Source organism: Xenopus laevis, chromosome 8L (genome assembly GCF_017654675.1).
Source record: "Xenopus laevis strain J_2021 chromosome 8L, Xenopus_laevis_v10.1, whole genome shotgun sequence".
NCBI lineage: Eukaryota > Metazoa > Chordata > Amphibia > Anura > Pipidae > Xenopus > Xenopus laevis.
In genome coordinates this window covers 94,974,374-94,993,222 of record NC_054385.1, presented here as the reverse complement: position 1 = coordinate 94,993,222, position 18,849 = coordinate 94,974,374, and the positions used below count along the sequence as shown (strand labels likewise).

Sequence of the window (18,849 nt, the reverse complement as noted above, 5' to 3'; positions counted from 1 at the left end):
TTCACCTTTAATTATCGGTCACCATGTCCCATTGAGAGCCTGGAAAATCTTCTGCCTGTTGCAGTCACTGTCAGTGTCTGCTACGGGTGCACCAAATCCAGGATTCTGCCTTTTTCAGCAGGATTCAGATTTGAGCCAAATCCAAGTCCCAGGTTGAACTGAATCCAAAAAAAAATCACATGACTTTTCATCATACAAACAAGGAAGTCAAACATTTTTTTACCATATTTTTTTCCTCTTTCCCCCTATTTCCCTAATTTACATACGCAAATTAGAGTTCATATTCAGTTCGGTATTCGACCGAATCTTTCAGAAATGATTCAGCTGAATCCTAAAATAGTCGATTCTGTGCATCCCTAGTGCAAGAAACTGCTTAAATACTCACCGTAGTGTTCCCAAATGTCTGCCATAAGCAGAGGATAAAACCTGATGTCTTAAGCAGAAAGTAAAACACTGCTTTTTAATAGAAATTGGTTACTGTCAAATAACTCTTTGTCTTAAGCAGAGAGTAAACCAATGCTTTTTAATAGGAATTGGTTACTGGTAAATTACTCTTTGTCTTAAAGGGGACCAGTCATCCAAAACAAATATTGCAAATCCTATTTTATCATGTTAGTCGAGCAAAATGAACTTTAATTACACTGTATGAATTATTTGAGTCTTGTTTCCATCAGTCTGGGAATTCATAATTATAGCAAGCAGGCAGGAGCCATTTTGTGGACACTGTTTTTTTTAAGGCAAGCCTTACATCATCTCAGAATCTTGTTTGTGCACCAAAATGGGGGACCTGATCTCCATCCCCATGCCCTGGTTACACAATTAAATGGTTAAGAGAACTGGGGGAATGTGGGGAGAGCAGTGACATCTAGGAAATGCTGAATGGAAAGTGAAAGTAATTGCTTGCCCCGCCTCTATGCCCAAGGCATAGACAGAGGATGGGCAGGCAATATTTGATTGATGGCTGAGATTTTTAAATGAGTTTACAACAGCTATGAACTCTTTAACAAAAAGAAGAATTTGGATTTCATGTTCAATTTGAAAAGGACTTTTATTATACAGCTTTTTTGTCTGGGTGACAGGTCCACTTTAAGCAGAGTGACTGGTGACTGACAGTTAAAGGTCTTTTGAACTACCCACAGTGCCATAGCCTTTAAAAATGAAGTTTTATTTCAGTGTGTTTGTGAACATCATTGCAACTGACTTTAGTAGTAACTTTGTGTGATGTGTTTTATTTCAGGTCATAAAAGAATGAATGAGGGCCTCAGTGGAACATTAGCAAAGAAACAAAAGCGCACACCAAAGCGAATAAGTTCTTCATCTAAAGTTGAAAAGAATGGCATAGGTGAGTGTGAGCATTAATGGAAGCTTAAATGATCATGATTCTGCTTAAATACCACATACAGACCAGATTTTTTATATTTATGGAAATATCCCATTAAAGGGGTGGCCAATTCTAAGCAACTTTTCAATTGGTCTTCATTATTTATTTTTTATAGTTTTTTAATTATTTGCAGTCTTCTTTTGACTCTTTCACGCTTTCTCTTTCCAGCTTTCAGATGGGGGTCACTGACCCCATCTAAAAAACAAATGCTATGTAAAGCTACATATTTATTGTTATTACTACATTTTGTCACTCATCTTTCTCTTCAGTCCCTCTCCTATTCATTTTCCAGTCCCTTATTCAAATCAATGTATGGTTGCTAGGTTAATTTGGACACTAGCACCCAGATTGCTGAATATGCAAATTGTAGAGCAGCTAAATAACTTAAAAACCACAAATAATAAAAAATGAAAACCAATTGCAAATTGTCTCAGAATATCACTCTCTACTTACATCATACTAAACGTTAACTCAAAGTTGAACAACCCCTCTAATGAGAGCAAACATTATGCAACTGTTAATGGTACAACATACCAATTTACACTAGACTTCATATTTGTGGTCTTGCTAATGTCATAAATGTTTAACACTGAGGACATTTCTTGGTGTATTTTTGTAAATGTAAATAATACTTTTCATTTGTTCCCAGGCCAAAGCAGTGACAGTGAAGACCTTTCCACACTGGATATTTCCAGTAAATGTACTCCTATTAAACACCCGGGTGTTCCCAAAACACAAAAGATCATAAGATCTCCTGCCAGAATCACCTCCCCTCATCATAAAGATGGTGAAAAGGAGAAGCATCGAGAAAAACACCATCCGCATACATCACCCAGGGCATACAAATGGACTCTGCAGCTAAGTAAGGCTTATATTCTGTAATATATAATTGTTTTGAAGACATAATGTGTTTTTCACCCTTCTTAGAGATGTTAGCAAAATAATTTAGAGCATGAGGACAATGAACAAAACAGGATTAACTTCTCTTTGGTTACAATGGGCAGCTTGAAAGTAGCTCATGACACCCCAGTTATTTTCTGAAAGTATAACAAATTTCTAAATGCAAAGTCTACTTGTCTATTGTAATAAATACATCCTAGTGTCAACTACAAGTCATCATGCACCTGGAGCAAACATTACAGCCTTGAAACCCACAGGCATGAACAAGCCTAAGTCTTTAACCAGCTAAATATTGAGGATCTCATATTGCCGTATGTGCTTGTTGCAACATCATCCTTTCAAGGAATTTGAGCTTTTCTTTGTAAAAATAATCAAGAAAAAGAATGACCTAAAGAAGTTGCTCTCCCCCCCCCATTATATAGTCCAAGATTCCAACCCCAGATAAATAAAATTTTAGAGGAACATTTATCAAGTCGAATTTCGAGTTTTTTTAAAACTCCCATGAACTCGAAATTTGACCAATCAAAATTTATTATTAGAAGCGACCCGCAAATTCTAATTGAACTCGAATGTCAGGAAGGCTGCAAACAACTCCAAATTGATCCCCGTTGACTTAAACAGCAATTTGGCAGGTTTTAGGTGGCAAATAGTCGAATTCAAGTTCTTAAAGGGCCAGAGTATGATAAATATCAAAAATCTAATTTGAATTTAAAAAAAAAAGAACTTGGATCTAATTTGAATAACTCACTAGTCGAACTTGACAGTTTTGACCATAAAAAACTCGAAAATTCTAAATTCGAATTTTCAGTTCGACCCTTGATAAATCTGCCCCTTAATATAACCTTAAAGGGATTCTGTCATGGGAAAAAAAAAATTTTTTCAAAATGAATCAATTAATAGTGCTGCTCCAGCAGAATTCTGCACTGAAATCCATTTCTCAAAAGAGCAAACAGATTTTTTTATATTCAATTTTGAAATCTGACATGGGGCTAGACATATTGTCAATTTCCCAGCTGCCCCAAGTCATGTGACTTGTGCTCTGATAAACTTCAATCACTCTTTACTGCTGTACTGCAAGTTGGAGTGATATCACCCCCTCCCTTTTCCCCCCCAGCAGCCAAACAAAAGAACAATGGGAAGGTAACCAGATAACAGCTCCCTAACACAAGATAACAGCTGCCTGGTAGATCTAAGAACAACACTCAATAGTAAAAACCCATGTCCCACTGAGACACATTCAGTTACATTGAGAAGGAAAAACAGCAGCCTGCCAGAAAGCATTTCTCTCCTAAAGTGCAGGCACAAGTCACATGACCAGGGGCAGCTGGGAAATTGACAAAATGTCTAGCCCCATGTCAGATTTCAAAATTGAATATAAATATAATCAGTTTGCTCTTTTGAGAAATGGATTTCAGTGCAGAATTCTGTTGGAGCAGCACTATTAACTGATTCATTTTGAAAAAATTGTTTTTTTCCAATGGCAGTATCTCTTTAAAAGAAAAACATATGCCCAGAAACCATATCTTAAAAAGTTAAAAGTTGAATCGGGGAGGAAAGCTACGTAGTATTTACCAACATATAGCTGATGCATTGAGAGTTAGGTTACTGTTCCATTGTTACTCATACACAGTAAACACCACCACTCGGATATACTATGAATCTTCAGCAGGTATACCCGTGGATGATCAGGGTGGAGATTTATAGATTCTTTTTCTGTGTGATTATTTGTAAAAAAAATTAGTAGATCTTTCATGTATAGTAAATACTCTGTTTGGAAGAATTACATATACCAGCATGTTTCTTTTCCAACCACCACATCTTGTTTATCCTTAGGTGAACTGGATAACATGAGTGGCACTGAGAAGATCGTCTTCCTCCAAGAAAAGCTGCAGGAAATGAGAAAATACTACATGTCCTTGAAATCAGAAGTAGCCACAATAGACAGACGACGAAAACGGTTAAAAAAGAAGGACAGAGAAGGTAAGACATGAACTATAATAAAATAATATGTAGTAGATTGCATTGTGTTGATGAATTCCATGGGACTAATAACAGCATGTTTTTTTTTTTATATATATATATATATATATATATATATATATATATATATATATATATATATATATATATATATATATATATATATATATATATATATATATATATATATATATATATATATATATATATACAGAAATGGAGTGTTCTGTACATGTAGTAAGCAAGTAGAGAAAAGAAAATTAAAGGGGACCTGTCAACTTATTAAACAATTCCAGATCCTATGTTAATGATATTAGCCAAGTAAAATAAACTACAGTTACACTAAATACATTTTTTAAGTCTCGTTTCTTTTAGTCTTGAAAATTACAATCACGTCAAGCAGGCAGCAGCCATTTTGTGGACACTGTTATTAAGACAAGCTTTAGATCATCCCAACATCTTGTTTATATGTTAGAATGGGGGACCTGATAACCATGCCCATGCATTGAATACACAATTAGATGTTGAAAATGGTGGGTAATGTAAGGAGTGCAGTGACATCTAGGAAGTGCAGAATGGAAAGTGAAGGTAATTTCCTGCCCCGCCTCTATGCCTAAGGCATAGAGGAGGGGCAGTCAATATATGATTGAGAGCTGAGAGTTTTAAATGCATTTATAACTGGTATGGGAATGAATTTGGGTTTGTATCATTTTAAAAGGACTTTTATTATACAGATTTTTATGGCTGGGTGACAGGTCCCCTTTAAAGGACAAGGAAAGGTAAACTAAAGAAGTAGCTAGAAATGTTGTACATTATGTTTGGAGCTTCTGTACCAGTCCAAGGCAACCACAGTCCTTTAGCAGTGAAGATCTGTGCCTCCAAAGATGCCCCAGTAGCTCCCCATCTTCTTTTCTGCTGATTCACTGCACATGCTCTGTGCTGCTGTCACTTACTGAGCTTAGGGACGACTCAAAATATACATTACACATAGAATATAAATGTCACAGGATAAGGCTGATTAGTAATTAATATGGATCATTACTACATAGCATCACAGAAACCAGTGCAATTAGCATCAGAATTTGATTATCAGCCCTGTAGCACCAACCTCATTTTCTGCTTGATAATTTCCGACAACCCCTAAGCTTAGCTTCTCAACAGCTGCTCAGAGCCCACTGAGCATGTGAGTGTCGCAGACACTTTCCAAGATGGTGACCCCCTGTGACAACTTTGAAGTCCTGGATCATTGCTGCTATTGACAAGCTGAAACTTTAGGCTGGTGCAATAAGTTCAGTGTATAAAATATGGCATTTTTAGGGTTTAGTTCTACTTAGGGATGCACCGAATCCAGGATTCGGTTCGGGATTCGGCCTTTTTAAGCAGGATTCTGATTCCGCTGAACCAAATCCAAATCCTTATTTGCATATGTAAATTAGGGGCGGGGAGGGAAATCACGTGACTTTTTGTCACAAAACAAGGAAGCAAAAATGTTTTCCCCTTCCCACCCCTAATTTGCATATGAAAATTAGGGATCGGATTCGGTTCGGTATTCGGCCGAATCATTTGCAAAGGAGTCGGGGGTTCGGCCAAATCCAAATAAGTGTATTCGGTGCATCCCTAGTTCTACTTTAAGTTAAACACGATTTAAAAATAATTTAGTATTTCATAAGTGCGTCTTTGTTGCTGGTAAGATGCATGTAGGTGTTCATAGTATTTACGTTTGCTTCTTTGTCTCTCTCCAGTGTCTAATACAGGAGCCTCAATGTCTTCAGGATCATCCGAGATGGGAATGAGCCCTTCTTCTGCTTCTCCCCCACAGAACACTCTTGCTTTGGAGTGCAGGTGATACATGTCTTCTTCTCCTTTCCAGCAGTCTGCTGCCATGGACGCAAATATCCCCCAGTATACCACCACACAAAGCACTCTTACTGGTTTTACATTGCCAAGTGTTTGGTTTTTTTTTTTTTCTTTTTTTCAATAATCCTCTGCTGATTTTGCATAATGAATTCCCTTTCACCATTTTTTTTTTCTTTTATTCTTATTAAATAAGATTATTAGGGATAGGAGACTAGCAGTTAGTGGGCCACAGTCTTGACTACACTGAAGAACAAGACTCCTACAGGGCCCCATAGAAACAAACCTGGGAAGTGACTGCTAGTCATCATATACCAACAACAACAACAGCAGCTGCAGCGTTGCATTCCATCTGGCTGCGTCTCACCTTCATTCTCTAACGTCTTCATTTTGGAAGCACTTGCGATAATACAGAACTGCCAAAGCCCAATATGTTCAGCAGAGTGCCCCCCCCCCATTTTAAAGCTGTAAAGCGAGACAAAATACATTGTGAAAGGGAGTGCGTGTAGTTGGCTGAAAACGACATTCAAAAGACGTCTTCCACTTTTTACAGGAATTTAGAGCACACGATTATGCAACTATTTTAAATGTTTATTAATGTTTACAGTGGAAATGTGAATGTTTTCAGCGGACTTCTCTTACCCCCTGGCAAATCTATTTTGTCTTTTTTTTTTTTTTTTTCTATGTAATTTTCAGAGTTTTTATTTTGTTACAAAAAAAGACAAAAAGAAAATATATAACAACGGCGAAGTTATTTAACAAGATTTCTAAAGCTGATTTTTTTTTTTTCCTCTTTTTTTTTTTTGTGTAAAATAAGGTATTATCTTGCAACTTGTTAAATATATTTATTCAAACATTGGATGTTGTATTTTATGTATTTTTTAAAATATTAATAAAAATTAAAAAAAAAATAAAAAAAATGAAGAGAAGGGTCTAGCTTAGTTCTCTACCAATACAAACACAGTAGCTCTTAAAAAGTGTTTTTTTTCTTTGTTTTTTTTTTCTTTGGCGCTTGGCTCTACAACACTGAAAAGCTGTTCTCGTATTCCTAAAACTTTGGCAGTCTTTGTACTTTAACACCCTGCAGGAAATGTCTGTCCTCTTGACTCTTTCTAAGCCAGTTTCCATGTTACTATACTGCTGAGTGATGCTCCCGCACGCAGCGTTGTAGTAATGCACCTGTGTATGTGAAGGCTACGGGCCCTTCCTACTTGTAAATAATCCTGAAGTCTGTATTTAAAAGATTTTTTCATATCCATGTACAAAAGTGATTTTTTTAAAACAATTTTTACTCATGTTTGTACATTTAAAAAAAAAGGGGGGGGTTTTATTACCCTTCTATCTGTGTTTAATATACTGTAGACTAACCAATATGGATTCTCTAGACCAATGTTTTTAACCAGATACTTGGGATATCCCAACACAGCCTTTGTAATCAGGACCCCCAGCTTTATCTTATATCCATATATATATATTAAAGCACTGCAGTTTGGTAAAACATTCATTGCCATTTATCCCATTCCTGCCAGAAGGGTCAACAAACGGACTTCGCTTTCTGGCGATGATGAGGATAATTTTATTCTGCCTGGGGTATGCAGAAACCAGGGGTGAGACTTAACCCTTGCCTGTATATCAGAATGAGTTTACAAGAGCTGATCGTTAAAGAGTTAAACACTAGCAAGGGGTAGCATTACTAAACAAATCAATGTATTTTATTTTGCCGCATTGTTAACGTGTACGTCGGATTCCTTTCAGCACAGAGTATTTAACTCCTTGGCTGCCAAAGGGGGTTCAAGAAAAAGTACTCCTGTAAAATGCACTTTTTCTGTCTTTCTTAAGCAACGCAGAGTTGTGTATGTATAGAGCGCTCCGCTAAGAGCATTAATAAAGGCAATGGTTTAAAGTAGCTTTATTTCTACTACTCATTTTTTCCCTCTCTCTTGACTGAACGTCTTCAATCACTTTGATTCAAGTGTGTTTGTATTGCAGTGAAACGGAACACTGAACAACTATATCAGCTTTATTAAATGCAATATGTGACATATACCTTTTTGTGTTGCTTAATAACTAGAAAGGACATGCAGTACAGGTATGGGATCTCTTATCCGGAAACCCATTATTGGGAAAGCTCCACATTACGGAAAGGCCGTCTCCCACTGACTCCATTTTATCCAAATAATCCAAATTTTCAAAAACAATTACCGTTTTCTCTGTAATAATAAAAAAGTACTTTGCACTGGATCCAGATAAAAAATAATTAATCCTTATTGGAGGCAAAACCAGCCTATTGGCTTTATTTCATGTTTACATGATTTTCTAGTAGACTTAAGATAGGAAGATCCAAATTACGGAAAAATACATTATCCAGAAAACGTCAGGTCCCAAGCATTCTGGATAACAGGTCCCATACCTGTATATGATATTGTCTGTTCTGTACCAGGGAGGTGGATTCTTACTTGAAATCATTATAAGCTCCTCTTATGCATGGAGAGAAGTCATCCCTTAAAGGAAAACTAAACCCTATTGCAGGTGGCTATAAACATATATTGTATAAAACAGCCCATATGTAAACCACTTGTATAAATAGTTTTTTTTTTATATGCAATTGGATAATCCCATATGTAAACACTATTTGTGAGGCAGTTTCACCCAGTTATAAGTAATATTCCTAAAGTGATTTACTTTGTGGGCAATTGGATGGCATTTTGTCACCCACATTGTTACTCAGAAGGCATAACATCCCTTTTGTAATTGCTGAAAAAGGTTTGAAAGGAGCGGTCTGTTTATACAGATCTTATGGGGGTGTTAGAAAATGGAAAAGCAAAATACTCCATTGCGGTTTTTAGAAGAAGTGAGGGTGGCAATTTGTTAGGCATCCCACCACATGCACAGTAGAGCATAACTTCTGCTGTTTTCATTTTAGTAAAGTTACTTTCCTGTACATTCACACTAGTGATGTGCGGGTCGAGAATTTCTCGACCCACACCCGACCCTAACCCGCCCGCTCCCTACCCGCATCTGACCCGGGCCCGCTGCTCCCCTTTATTTATAGATCCACGGCCATCCCGACATCACAAAAGGGGCAGGGCAGGCGGAAGTCTATAAATTCCAGCGCCGGAAGCCGGCAGTACTAGGTCGTGGGCAGGGAGAGCAGAAGAGCTTGACCCGCTCATTTCGTCCAGGGGTTGGCCCGAACCCACCCGGACATCACTAATTCACACAGACCCAGGCAACCACAAGATTAATACCTTTAGTTGATACATTTCTTATTTGTCCCTGCTGAGCAGAATGCCTGAGTTTCATTACAGGCAGCAGTTAGAATTGATATAATAGTTGCTAATACTCCAGAGATGCTGCGGAGAAATGTATCAACTAAATGTAGCAAAATTGTAACAGTTCAGAGTCTGCATCTGAATTACTGAGCTGCCAGACTCAAACACCAGAGACAGAACCATACTTAGATTTTGAAAAAATTAAAAAACATGGAAGGTTATTGAAAAAAAGTCTATTTCTGGGGAACAACCTGAAAACAACAACTTAAATAAGTGGAAGGTGAACAACCCCTTTAAAACCTTCAAGTTCAGCTGAGCTTGCCTTCACACACAGGAAGAAGTTAGTCGCTCCTTTGGAAAACCACTGTAGCCAGATATGAGTGCAGAAAATCATTACCAAGCCAAGTGAATGCGAGTGTGGAAACCAGGGATGAGCCCAGGTGCTGCTGTGGGAAGCAAACAGGGGGCCTGTATCTGCAAGTGGGTGGCGAGCTGACAGTTTTTGTTTGCTGGTTTCTACCAATCTCCTATCTTCGGCCCAGCAGTATGCAAGTAATTGCCAAATATGCTTCCTGCCAGGTTCCTAACAGTTTGGAAGGCAGGTGTAAAAACTTGCTACTGAGCCTACTGTGATAGACCATCGTAGAGACTTCTTTGCTCATAAATCTACATTCACTTCTTGCTATTCAAACTGCCAGTGTCACCAGCCTGTATGAACTGTAGGGGAAAGCAACATACAGCTGGGTGATTGCTGCAAGGATTTGGGGGAATATCTATTTAAAGTAGTGGGCGAAAGATACAAAAAATTACCTTTTCTTTTATTTAGATACATGTATAATGAGATGGCACTTGCTTGGTTTTATGTCTCCTTTAATGCCTGTGAAGCAGCATACACAAAAACTACAACCATAACCCAGGCCTGATGCCTGGGAAAACTTACTCTTATATATTGTGTTTTTGAGGCTTTATGTTTAATAAAATTAGGGTGCAGTTCCAAGTTCTACCCTTAGCCGGGGAAGTTAAATTGTCTGTGATTTATGATAATCTATACAAAGTTACACAACACATCTCTTTAATGTGACACTTTTATAATTAATATAACAAAAAGACCAACTGGGGAAAATCAAGTACAATGGCACTCTTGGGTAGCCTGTGGGGTGCTGGGGATGGATTTCAATGGCTACCACTGCTTGCTTTCATCCTTCAGTTTATACATGGGCACCATATAAGTACTTTCAGGTAAACATGACATTTCCAAGAAAAAAAATGAAGAGAAAACATTTCTTTTAATTCCAACCAATTGTCAGTTTGCATTTTAACATTTAGTGAACAAATGAAGATATATTAATGTTTTTAAACAATTTATTACAAAAGTATTTTTAATCTCAACAGGTGGGCATTTATGCGATGCCATGGAAAGATAAAAAATAGCTGGTCCCTGCTGATTCAAGCTTACTCCATCCCTTTAATTGTGCACATCTGCCATTGCAGTATGGAGGGCAGACACGCCTTTAACACTCTGTTGAATCTTTGTCTTGCAGGGCAACAAGCTGTTGGAATCTTTACAGCCTTGTAGGGTTGCTGCCAGTTATCTATCTAGGCTGACCAAGAAGTCCGGCTTTAGCAGCTAAAGCTTCATTCTGTTGTATGTGGTACTCCTGAAATCGCATTGATATCCTCTGGGTCATTTTCAGATACTTTTGTAGGCAGTGTTCTGAGCAGGTCATCTGGGATGCAAATGTGAAAAGAAAAACAATACACATATAAAACAAGCCACAGCACATAAATCACACTTACACTTTAACATCTCAGCCATAGTTATCTACATATTGTGCATATACATATTGTTGCATCTGTCACACCTGTGAATGGAACACACCCCAGCCATGGAGAAGGATGTATGCTATGTACTTTCAAATACCAAAATGCATGTAATTGTATATAATAATACAGATGAGAAACACATTTCCATGTCTGCAAAAGCAATGGTTTCAATTTGTTTAAAGCAAACTAAGGTCAATTGTAAAAGAAAGGAAAACCCATAAGCCTCACTTTACTAGACAATAATAACAAATATGGGATCCTTTTCATGTACAGTGGGAGTTAGTCTTTTTGTCGCAGTTGTTTATAATAAACTTCCCTTATACGTTATCACATGTAAAGTCTCACGTCAAAGAAATGTATTCATGAATAATATTGTATAAGGATAAAAGGCTGCTCTCTTCCCCATGGCTTGTCCCCCTAAACTCTCTCTTTGATTGGTTACAAGCATCATGTGAAACATACCTCTTCTGCCTTCACTTCTCTTGTTGTGAAGTCCTTCACGCAATCCAGGAAACAGTTTTCGGTCAGTTTATTATACGTCCCAAGAAATTCTTTGAACTAATGACAAAAGTATAAGAATGAATGACCAGCACCACTATAAGAACATGCATTACCTCTACAGTAAATGATACTGCCAAAGGGAGTCTGTAGTGAAATTTCTAGGGATGCACCGAATCCGGGATTCGGCCTTTTTCAGAAGGATTTCAATTCGGCCGAATCCTTCTACCCGGCTGAACCAAATCAGAATTTGCATATGCAAATTAGAGGTGGGGAGGGAAATCACAGAACAGTCACAAAACAAGCAAGTAAAAATGTTTTCCCCTTGCCACACATAATTAGCATATGCAAATTAGGATTCTGTATTCGGCAGAATCTTTCGCGAAGGATTTGGGGGTTCGACCGAATCCAAAATAGTGGATTCAGTGCATCCCTAGATATTTCTAGGGATGCACTCAATCCAGGATTCAGTTCGGGATTCAACCTTTTTCAGCAGGATTCGGATTCGACCGAATCCTTCTGCCTGGCCGAACCAACGCCGAATCCTAATTTGCATATGCAAATTAGGGACAGGGAGGGAAATCGTGTGACTTTTTGTCACAAAACAATGAAGTAAAAAATGTTTCCCCCAAAATCCGTGCACCTGACCTTTGGAACTTGCTGATGATGGACTTTAGTACACCTTTTCCTCAGGCTGTTGGATCTGATTGTCTGGAGATAGTATTTACACTGGTACGACAGCCTATCAGGTACTTGCACACAAACAGCAGCCGGAGGAGAAAGGGTGTACTGCAGCAGATGACCTTAGAACACTGTATGTTTATGTAGTTATTTACATAGGGGGTTCTACCATGAAGGGTAGGATACATCTTTTTTTTTTTTTTTTTTTAAATGCCATCAAGGGCCCACCAAAACCACCGACATCAAGGGCCCACTCTCACAAGAATTAGATATTCCCAGTGCTAAATATAATAGTTACTGTATAACATGGTTAAAATAAGAAAGGAAATAGTTTTTGGCTGGGGATTCTCTGTCCAACCTTGAGGACAACCTCTCCCAAAATACCAGGGTAACAAAGAAATGCCCTTCTACCAGTTGGCCCTCTGACAACATAGTGAAATCTTATTATCTGCAACTTTAGAAAATCAATAGATTTTAACAGACCTTCAACATTATTCACTGTTTTTAAAAGCTAAAAAAAATGTTTTACAGATTAAAATCACAGTGCAAACATTCAACGAAAATTCTCTTATTTTAGCTCGCAAGTAAACAAAATGATTGAAGCAGCAAACACAAGTAGAAACACTTTACCTGTTTGATCTGATCAGACTCGGACATCTGTGCCGCCATAACTGTTGCTAACTTTAAAATCAGTTACCTGTAAATTAAGCACATTTATATTTTACTAAGTTGTTTCTAGTGTCAGAACCAGCAGTGCGGATTATCTTAAAGGAGAAGGAAAGCTACGGAGGCATTTTATTGGCAATAGATTAGCTGCAATAGTGCAAGCTAGAATGCTATATTTATTCTGTAGAATGCTTTACCATACCTGAGTAAAAAGCTCTAGAAACTCTGTTGTTTAGGATAGGAGATGCAGTATTAATGTGGTGTGACATCACTTCCTGCCTGAGTCTCTCCCTGCTCTGGGCTCAGATTACAGTAGAGAGGGGAGGGGGAACAGGAGCAAACTGAGCATGCTCTTGCCCAGGGCAATGAGGTTTAATCTAAAGGCAGGAAGTCTGATACAGAAGCCCATGTGTACACAATAGAAGGAAAGAAATGCAGTGTTTCTTTTGACAGGGGACTCAGAGCAGCATTACTTTGGGGGTTTACTGGTGTATTTAGATGGACCTTTCTGATAAGGCTTACTTAGTTTTAACCTTTCCTTCTCCTTTAAGGAACAAGTAAGTTATTACAGGAACATCTGTTAATGCTTTATAATAAATATGTATTTTCATGGAAAACAGGGTTGCCTTATACTGTAACATTTATATTCTATGTGTACTGTATATTTTGAGTTGGTGCCTAAGCTCAGTAACGGACAACAGCACAGAGCATGTGCAGTGAAAGAAAAGCAGATGGGGAAGATGAGGGGGAGCTACTGGGGCATCTTTTGGGGAACATACTGTATCTTCCCTGCTCTGTGGTTGCCTTGGGCTGAAACATAAGCCCAAAACATAATATACAACATTTCAAGCCTAGTTCTTTATTTAAAGGGATATGTCATAGGAAAACATGTTTTTTTCAACACACATCAGTTAATTGTGCAGAATTCTGCACTGAAATCTGTTTATCAAAAGTGCAAACAGATGTTTTTTAAATTTAATTTCAAAATCTTTAAATGGTGCTAGACATATTGTCAGTTTCCCAGCTGCCCCCAGTCATGTGACTTGTGCTCTGATAAAATTCAGCCACTCTTTACTGCAAGTTGGAGTGATATCACCCCCCGCCTAACAACAGAACAAGGGGAAGGTAACCATATAGCAGCTCCCTGACACAAGATAACAGCTGCCTTGAACAGCACTCAATAGGAAAATCCAGGTCCCACTGTGAGACATTCAGTTACATTGAGTAGGAGGAACTACAGCCTGTAAGAAAGCAGTTCCATCTTAAAGTGCTGGCTCTTTCTGAAAGCACATGACCAGCACATGTAGGGTAGGGTTTTTTTTTATTTATTACGGGTTTGTTTCTCCTTTAAGCTTTAGTTCTCCTTAAAGGAAAACTATACCCCCAAAATGAACACTTAAGCAACAGATAGTTTATATCATATTAAGTAGCATATTAAAGAATCTTGTTAAACTGGTATATTTATTTAAGTAAATCTTGCCCTATTACATTTTTTGCCTTGAACCACCATTTTGTGATGTTCTGTGTGCTGCCTCAGAGATCACCTGACCAGAAATACTACAACTCTAACTGTAACAGGAAGAAGTGTGGAAGCAAAAGACACAACTCAAGTATGGTTTGTTTGTGTGCACTGTGAATCGTACGATCCCCGGGGGCGGCCCTTATTTTTACCTAAAATGGCAATTTTCTATTTATGATTACCCCATGGCACATACTACTAAAAAAGTATATTATTATGAAAATGGTTTATTTACATGAAGCAGGGTTTTACATAAGAGCTGTTTTATGTAATATCTTTTTATAGAGACCTACATTGTTTGGGGGGTATAGTTTTCCTTTACATACATTAATACTATATGGTTCTCAGTAGGGGACACCGTGACCTTGGGAAATGACCAATCACAACATGGTGCATTTAACAATATAAACATCCTCTGATCTAATATAGCATTTTAATTGGAAAGCATTTTCATTTACACCTTTAGCTATAGGCCATGCCAAAGAGCGGTCAGTGCTACCTCGGCTAATTGGCAATACAAAATACTAGCAGCATAACTAATATAATTTCAGCATTCATTCACTAGTACATGGGATCTCTGTTAGGGGGAAAACATAGGGATTTCCGGGGCCTTTAACCCATTCATCGGCATTGGATGTTGTAGGCCGTTTGGCAGAAGAGTCTGGAGGCTGCCCACTATTGCTATAATAAGCCCATGAATTCTGACACTGACTGTGCATTGCAATGACATGTGTGAGCGCATATAACAATGTGACAGTCTCTATATACACACAGACACAAAGCAAAATATTCTCAAGGGCAGGCTCTCATTAGATTCTCTGTACTCACTCAGTATCTCCCGGTAGCTCCCTGCTCTCCTTGTCCTACACCAACTGCACGTGGGCGGGGCGAACACAGCCCACAGTTTACGACAGCACTTTCGGCCGATTCACGTGCATCCGTCCAAAAGGGAACAAAAAAAAAATCTACCTCGTGAATTTTATGAAGAACGCATTAGTTCTAGCTCGATTTATGTTTTTTTCCCCCGGCAGTCAGCTCGTCTCTTTATTTTATCGTACCGTCGAATGTTTTACGTTCGAATGCAAAGTTTAGTGGTTGCTAGGAGCGCTCTGCGTCTCACAATCAACAGACCCCGGAAATGATAGTTCCGTCCCCTTATGTCCTATGAATATTTCAATTAAAAAACAAAAAAAAAAAAACACTAATGCAGGATATTTGAACATATGTGCTTATAAAAGATCTCCTTTTCATTATTGAATTTGGAATTAAAGAGGTCTAAAACGGTGAAAAGACACGGAACACCTGCAGTCAGTTTTGAGACTCTGAAGGAAAGGAGTGGTGTAATATGGCTAATAAATTCACTGTATCGGGTTCGAGGGAAATGGAAGTGCTGTTTATAATTGACTACATCCTTAAGGTCCCCATAGACGCGCCGATTCTTCTTTGGTGAACGACCGATTTCAGCGCAGTCCGACCAATCCGTCAAATTACAGTGAAGTTAGTGGGATTCGAACGATCGTACATCTTACGATTTTTCGGCTGACATCTGTCAGGAAATTGATAGGCCAGGTTTAAAAATCTTTGTCGGTCCCAGTGCAACCTATCTATGTTTGCAGGGCCAAGCAGGCAGCTACCCTTTGTTTTTCTGGCAAATTGGTCTTTTTAGTTGATGGACACATCGTACATTTAAACGATCATGTAGAGATAATTGTGGTCTCACGATAACGATTGGATCTTTTAAAAATCTTTACATCTATGGCCAGCTTTATTCTGACTTCTGTTTCTGTTTCACAGATGCCCATCTTGTGTCTCTCTAAATGTTTAATAACTTATATCGTGGGCATTGGTTCGCTCAAAACAGAACAAGTAGTATGTGTATGGAATGTTGATTTTTATAACAATATACAATATTATCTGTACCCACCATTGTAGCTGAACTTTGACACAGCAAATAAAAAACTGATTCCTGAACAGCTACAACCAGGGTTGCCAGGTTGGCGGGTTTCCAGACAAATTGGGCTACTAATTTAAAGCCCAGGCGGGTTTTGAAAGTACAGACTAACCAAGATATGGATTTGGGCTAATTTTTTGGGCATTTTGGCTGGTCGGTAATTTGGAAACCAGACGTTTTTTTTGCCCTAATGTGCCAAGCCTGCATCTCCCAATGCATGTTGGGTAATGTAGTTTTTGTTTTACAATTTGCCAACTGCCAAGTTTAATGTAAGACTACAATACTCAGAAGACTACAATGGGAGTGACTTGTGTAGAAGATGGGAGTTACCAGATTTTGGGCTCTGTACTCCCATCTCCTGTCCCTTTTTCTGGTGACTTTCCTCAATTTCAGACAATTTTGTGGCAAAAATCTGCTGGCCCCAACATGTCTAGAGGTTTATCTGTTTTACCAATATTTATTGAAATTGTATATTTATTAGGGCCTTATGGGGCCCCTATACCTCCTATGCCCCCCTCTGAAGTCATGTTCCTGGTGACAGGCAAATCTGTCCCTTTCTGCTTCATGGGAAAATTTGTTAAACAGCATCCTTGCCAAATGTCCCGTTTTTAGAGGGACATTCCCTCTTTTGACAGCTCAACCTGCAGTGCCTCATTTGTACTGGAAAGTCACGATTTTCTCTGCTCTGATCAGCCAGAAAAAGAAACAATGTTTCTAACTTAATTGGCTTTTGGCAGAGAGCCCAGAGCCCAGAACAGCCACAGCTGCAGATAAGATACTTTTGTAACAATTTTGATATAAGCAAATAAGTAATTGTAAAAAAACAAGATAACAGGTCTCTTGGGAGAATTTAAACTTAAAGGGCAATTCACCTTCATTAGCAAAACTGTAATAACTGGAAAAAAACACAGAAATATGTTCAAACTTTCATAACCTGCAAATTTTGTAAAAAGAACATAGTAAAAAGGGGTGTGGCCACAAAAATGGGCGTGGTCATTTTTGTATCCCTCTTTTTATTTCCAAAATCTTGGGAGGTATGGTCTAGACTAGAGGTTTACCTATTTTACAAATATTTGTTGAAATTGTATATGTATTAGGGCCTTATGGTGCCCCTATACCTCCTGAAACCCCCTCTGAAGTTACGTCCCTGGTGACAAGCGAATCGGTCCCATTCTGCTTCATGGGAAAATTTGTGTGCAGTGAACAGTGAAAAAAAATCAAAAAGGTGCATTTTCACATAAACTTATCAATTTCTTTAGAATTTTTTCACTCCGCATATTGTGCTATTTTTGGGCTACTTTTGAAGTGCCTCTTGGCTAGTTTTGGCCTGGTTTAGCTGCTTTTCAAAATTAGACCTGGGCTACAACAGGATCCTCTGAAATGCTGTCCGGCGTTATAATTCAGCCATGTCTAAAGGCTTTGTCAGATGACTGCAATAATTTGCACAGGCCATGTAAATTGTTTCATCATATTGAACGACATTCCCTAAATCGTGAAGTTTCTGTTCTTTTCTGGCCTATAATACAATTATGGCTTTTTCTGACTCGGGCAAATGTTTTAGTAGCTGTTTCCGGCCGGATCGTTTAGGGGGCGGACGCGGCGACCGTTGTTGCTGGGAGGCAGCTTGTGTCACAATGACAGGGCCGGTGATTGTAGTTGTATGATGTGCTTGTGCCTGAGCAGTAGGACGACTGCACACTTACAAGATTTCGAAGTGCTGTGCGCTAGGAGAGCGGCGCCATGAAGGAAGGAATCGCGGATAAGAGCTGGGACTCAGAAGGCAGCAGCACAGCCAGCGAGGTGCTCATCCGCTCCACCAGTATCCACAGGACTCCTGGCAACTTGGCAGGGGCACAGGGCAGCGAAAGACTGGGTGCATGGTCTGCCAGTGACACCGCCTCAGTGGGAGCTTGGCATCAGGAGGGAACCTTGGAACGTGGCGCAGCAGTGGGAAGAGAGAGCCGGGCAGTGTCAGCTGCTCCTTTTGGGACAATGCTGGGTGACTGGAGGAGCGATTCCACCACAGGGTGGGCACCAGAGAAACCGGAGGAGACTGAGTCTCCCAAAAACAATGTGAGCTGCAAAGCAGGATCAGTGATAAGCCCTGGTGGTGCCACAGACAGTTCCAGTGCCCCTCTGGGCGGCAAGGTGCAAATCTCACTAACACGACTGAGAGAGATACCCTCTCCTTACCCAGACTTTGCCTTCAGAAAGCAGGACGCCTCTTACATCCCCCCAGCTTTACCTGCCAACAAGTACCCTGCCGCTAGGTTTACTTTAAGTGACAGCAGATCAGGTACATAAAAACACCTCAAGAGACATT

The 18,849-nt window shown here is 39.0% G+C and overlaps 3 protein-coding genes across 8 annotated transcripts in view; 2 read left to right on the top strand and 1 right to left on the bottom strand.

The window, feature by feature from the left end:
- Nucleotides 1-8,021, top strand: part of arid4a.L (AT-rich interaction domain 4A L homeolog) — a 46,651-nt gene extending 38,630 nt beyond the window's left edge. For all 4 annotated transcript variants that reach the window (XM_041573113.1, XM_041573111.1, XM_041573110.1 and 1 more), the window contains exons 22-25: nt 1,238-1,342; nt 2,031-2,243; nt 4,115-4,261; nt 6,004-8,021. In XM_041573113.1, coding sequence (XP_041429047.1) covers nt 1,238-1,342; nt 2,031-2,243; nt 4,115-4,261; nt 6,004-6,107 — 569 coding nt within the window. In that variant the 3' untranslated portion in view covers nt 6,108-8,021. The remainder of the gene's footprint in view (nt 1-1,237; nt 1,343-2,030; nt 2,244-4,114; nt 4,262-6,003) is intronic.
- Nucleotides 8,022-10,454: 2,433 nt separating this feature from the next.
- On the bottom strand, nt 10,455-15,472 carry timm9.L (translocase of inner mitochondrial membrane 9 homolog L homeolog; the record flags this gene model as incomplete). The annotated part of the gene is given in 4 exon segments (NM_001171731.1): nt 10,455-11,114; nt 11,674-11,769; nt 13,021-13,087; nt 15,404-15,472. Coding segments are annotated over 3 exon segments (270 nt in total). The 3' UTR covers nt 10,455-10,979.
- Nucleotides 15,473-18,081: 2,609 nt separating this feature from the next.
- The window catches only part of kiaa0586.L (KIAA0586 L homeolog), a 117,784-nt gene continuing 117,016 nt past the window's right edge, over nt 18,082-18,849 (top strand). For all 3 annotated transcript variants that reach the window (XM_018230729.2, XM_018230728.2, XM_041573108.1), the window contains exon 1: nt 18,082-18,822. In XM_018230729.2, the coding sequence (XP_018086218.1) occupies nt 18,267-18,822 (556 nt within the window). In that variant the 5' untranslated portion in view covers nt 18,082-18,266. The remainder of the gene's footprint in view (nt 18,823-18,849) is intronic.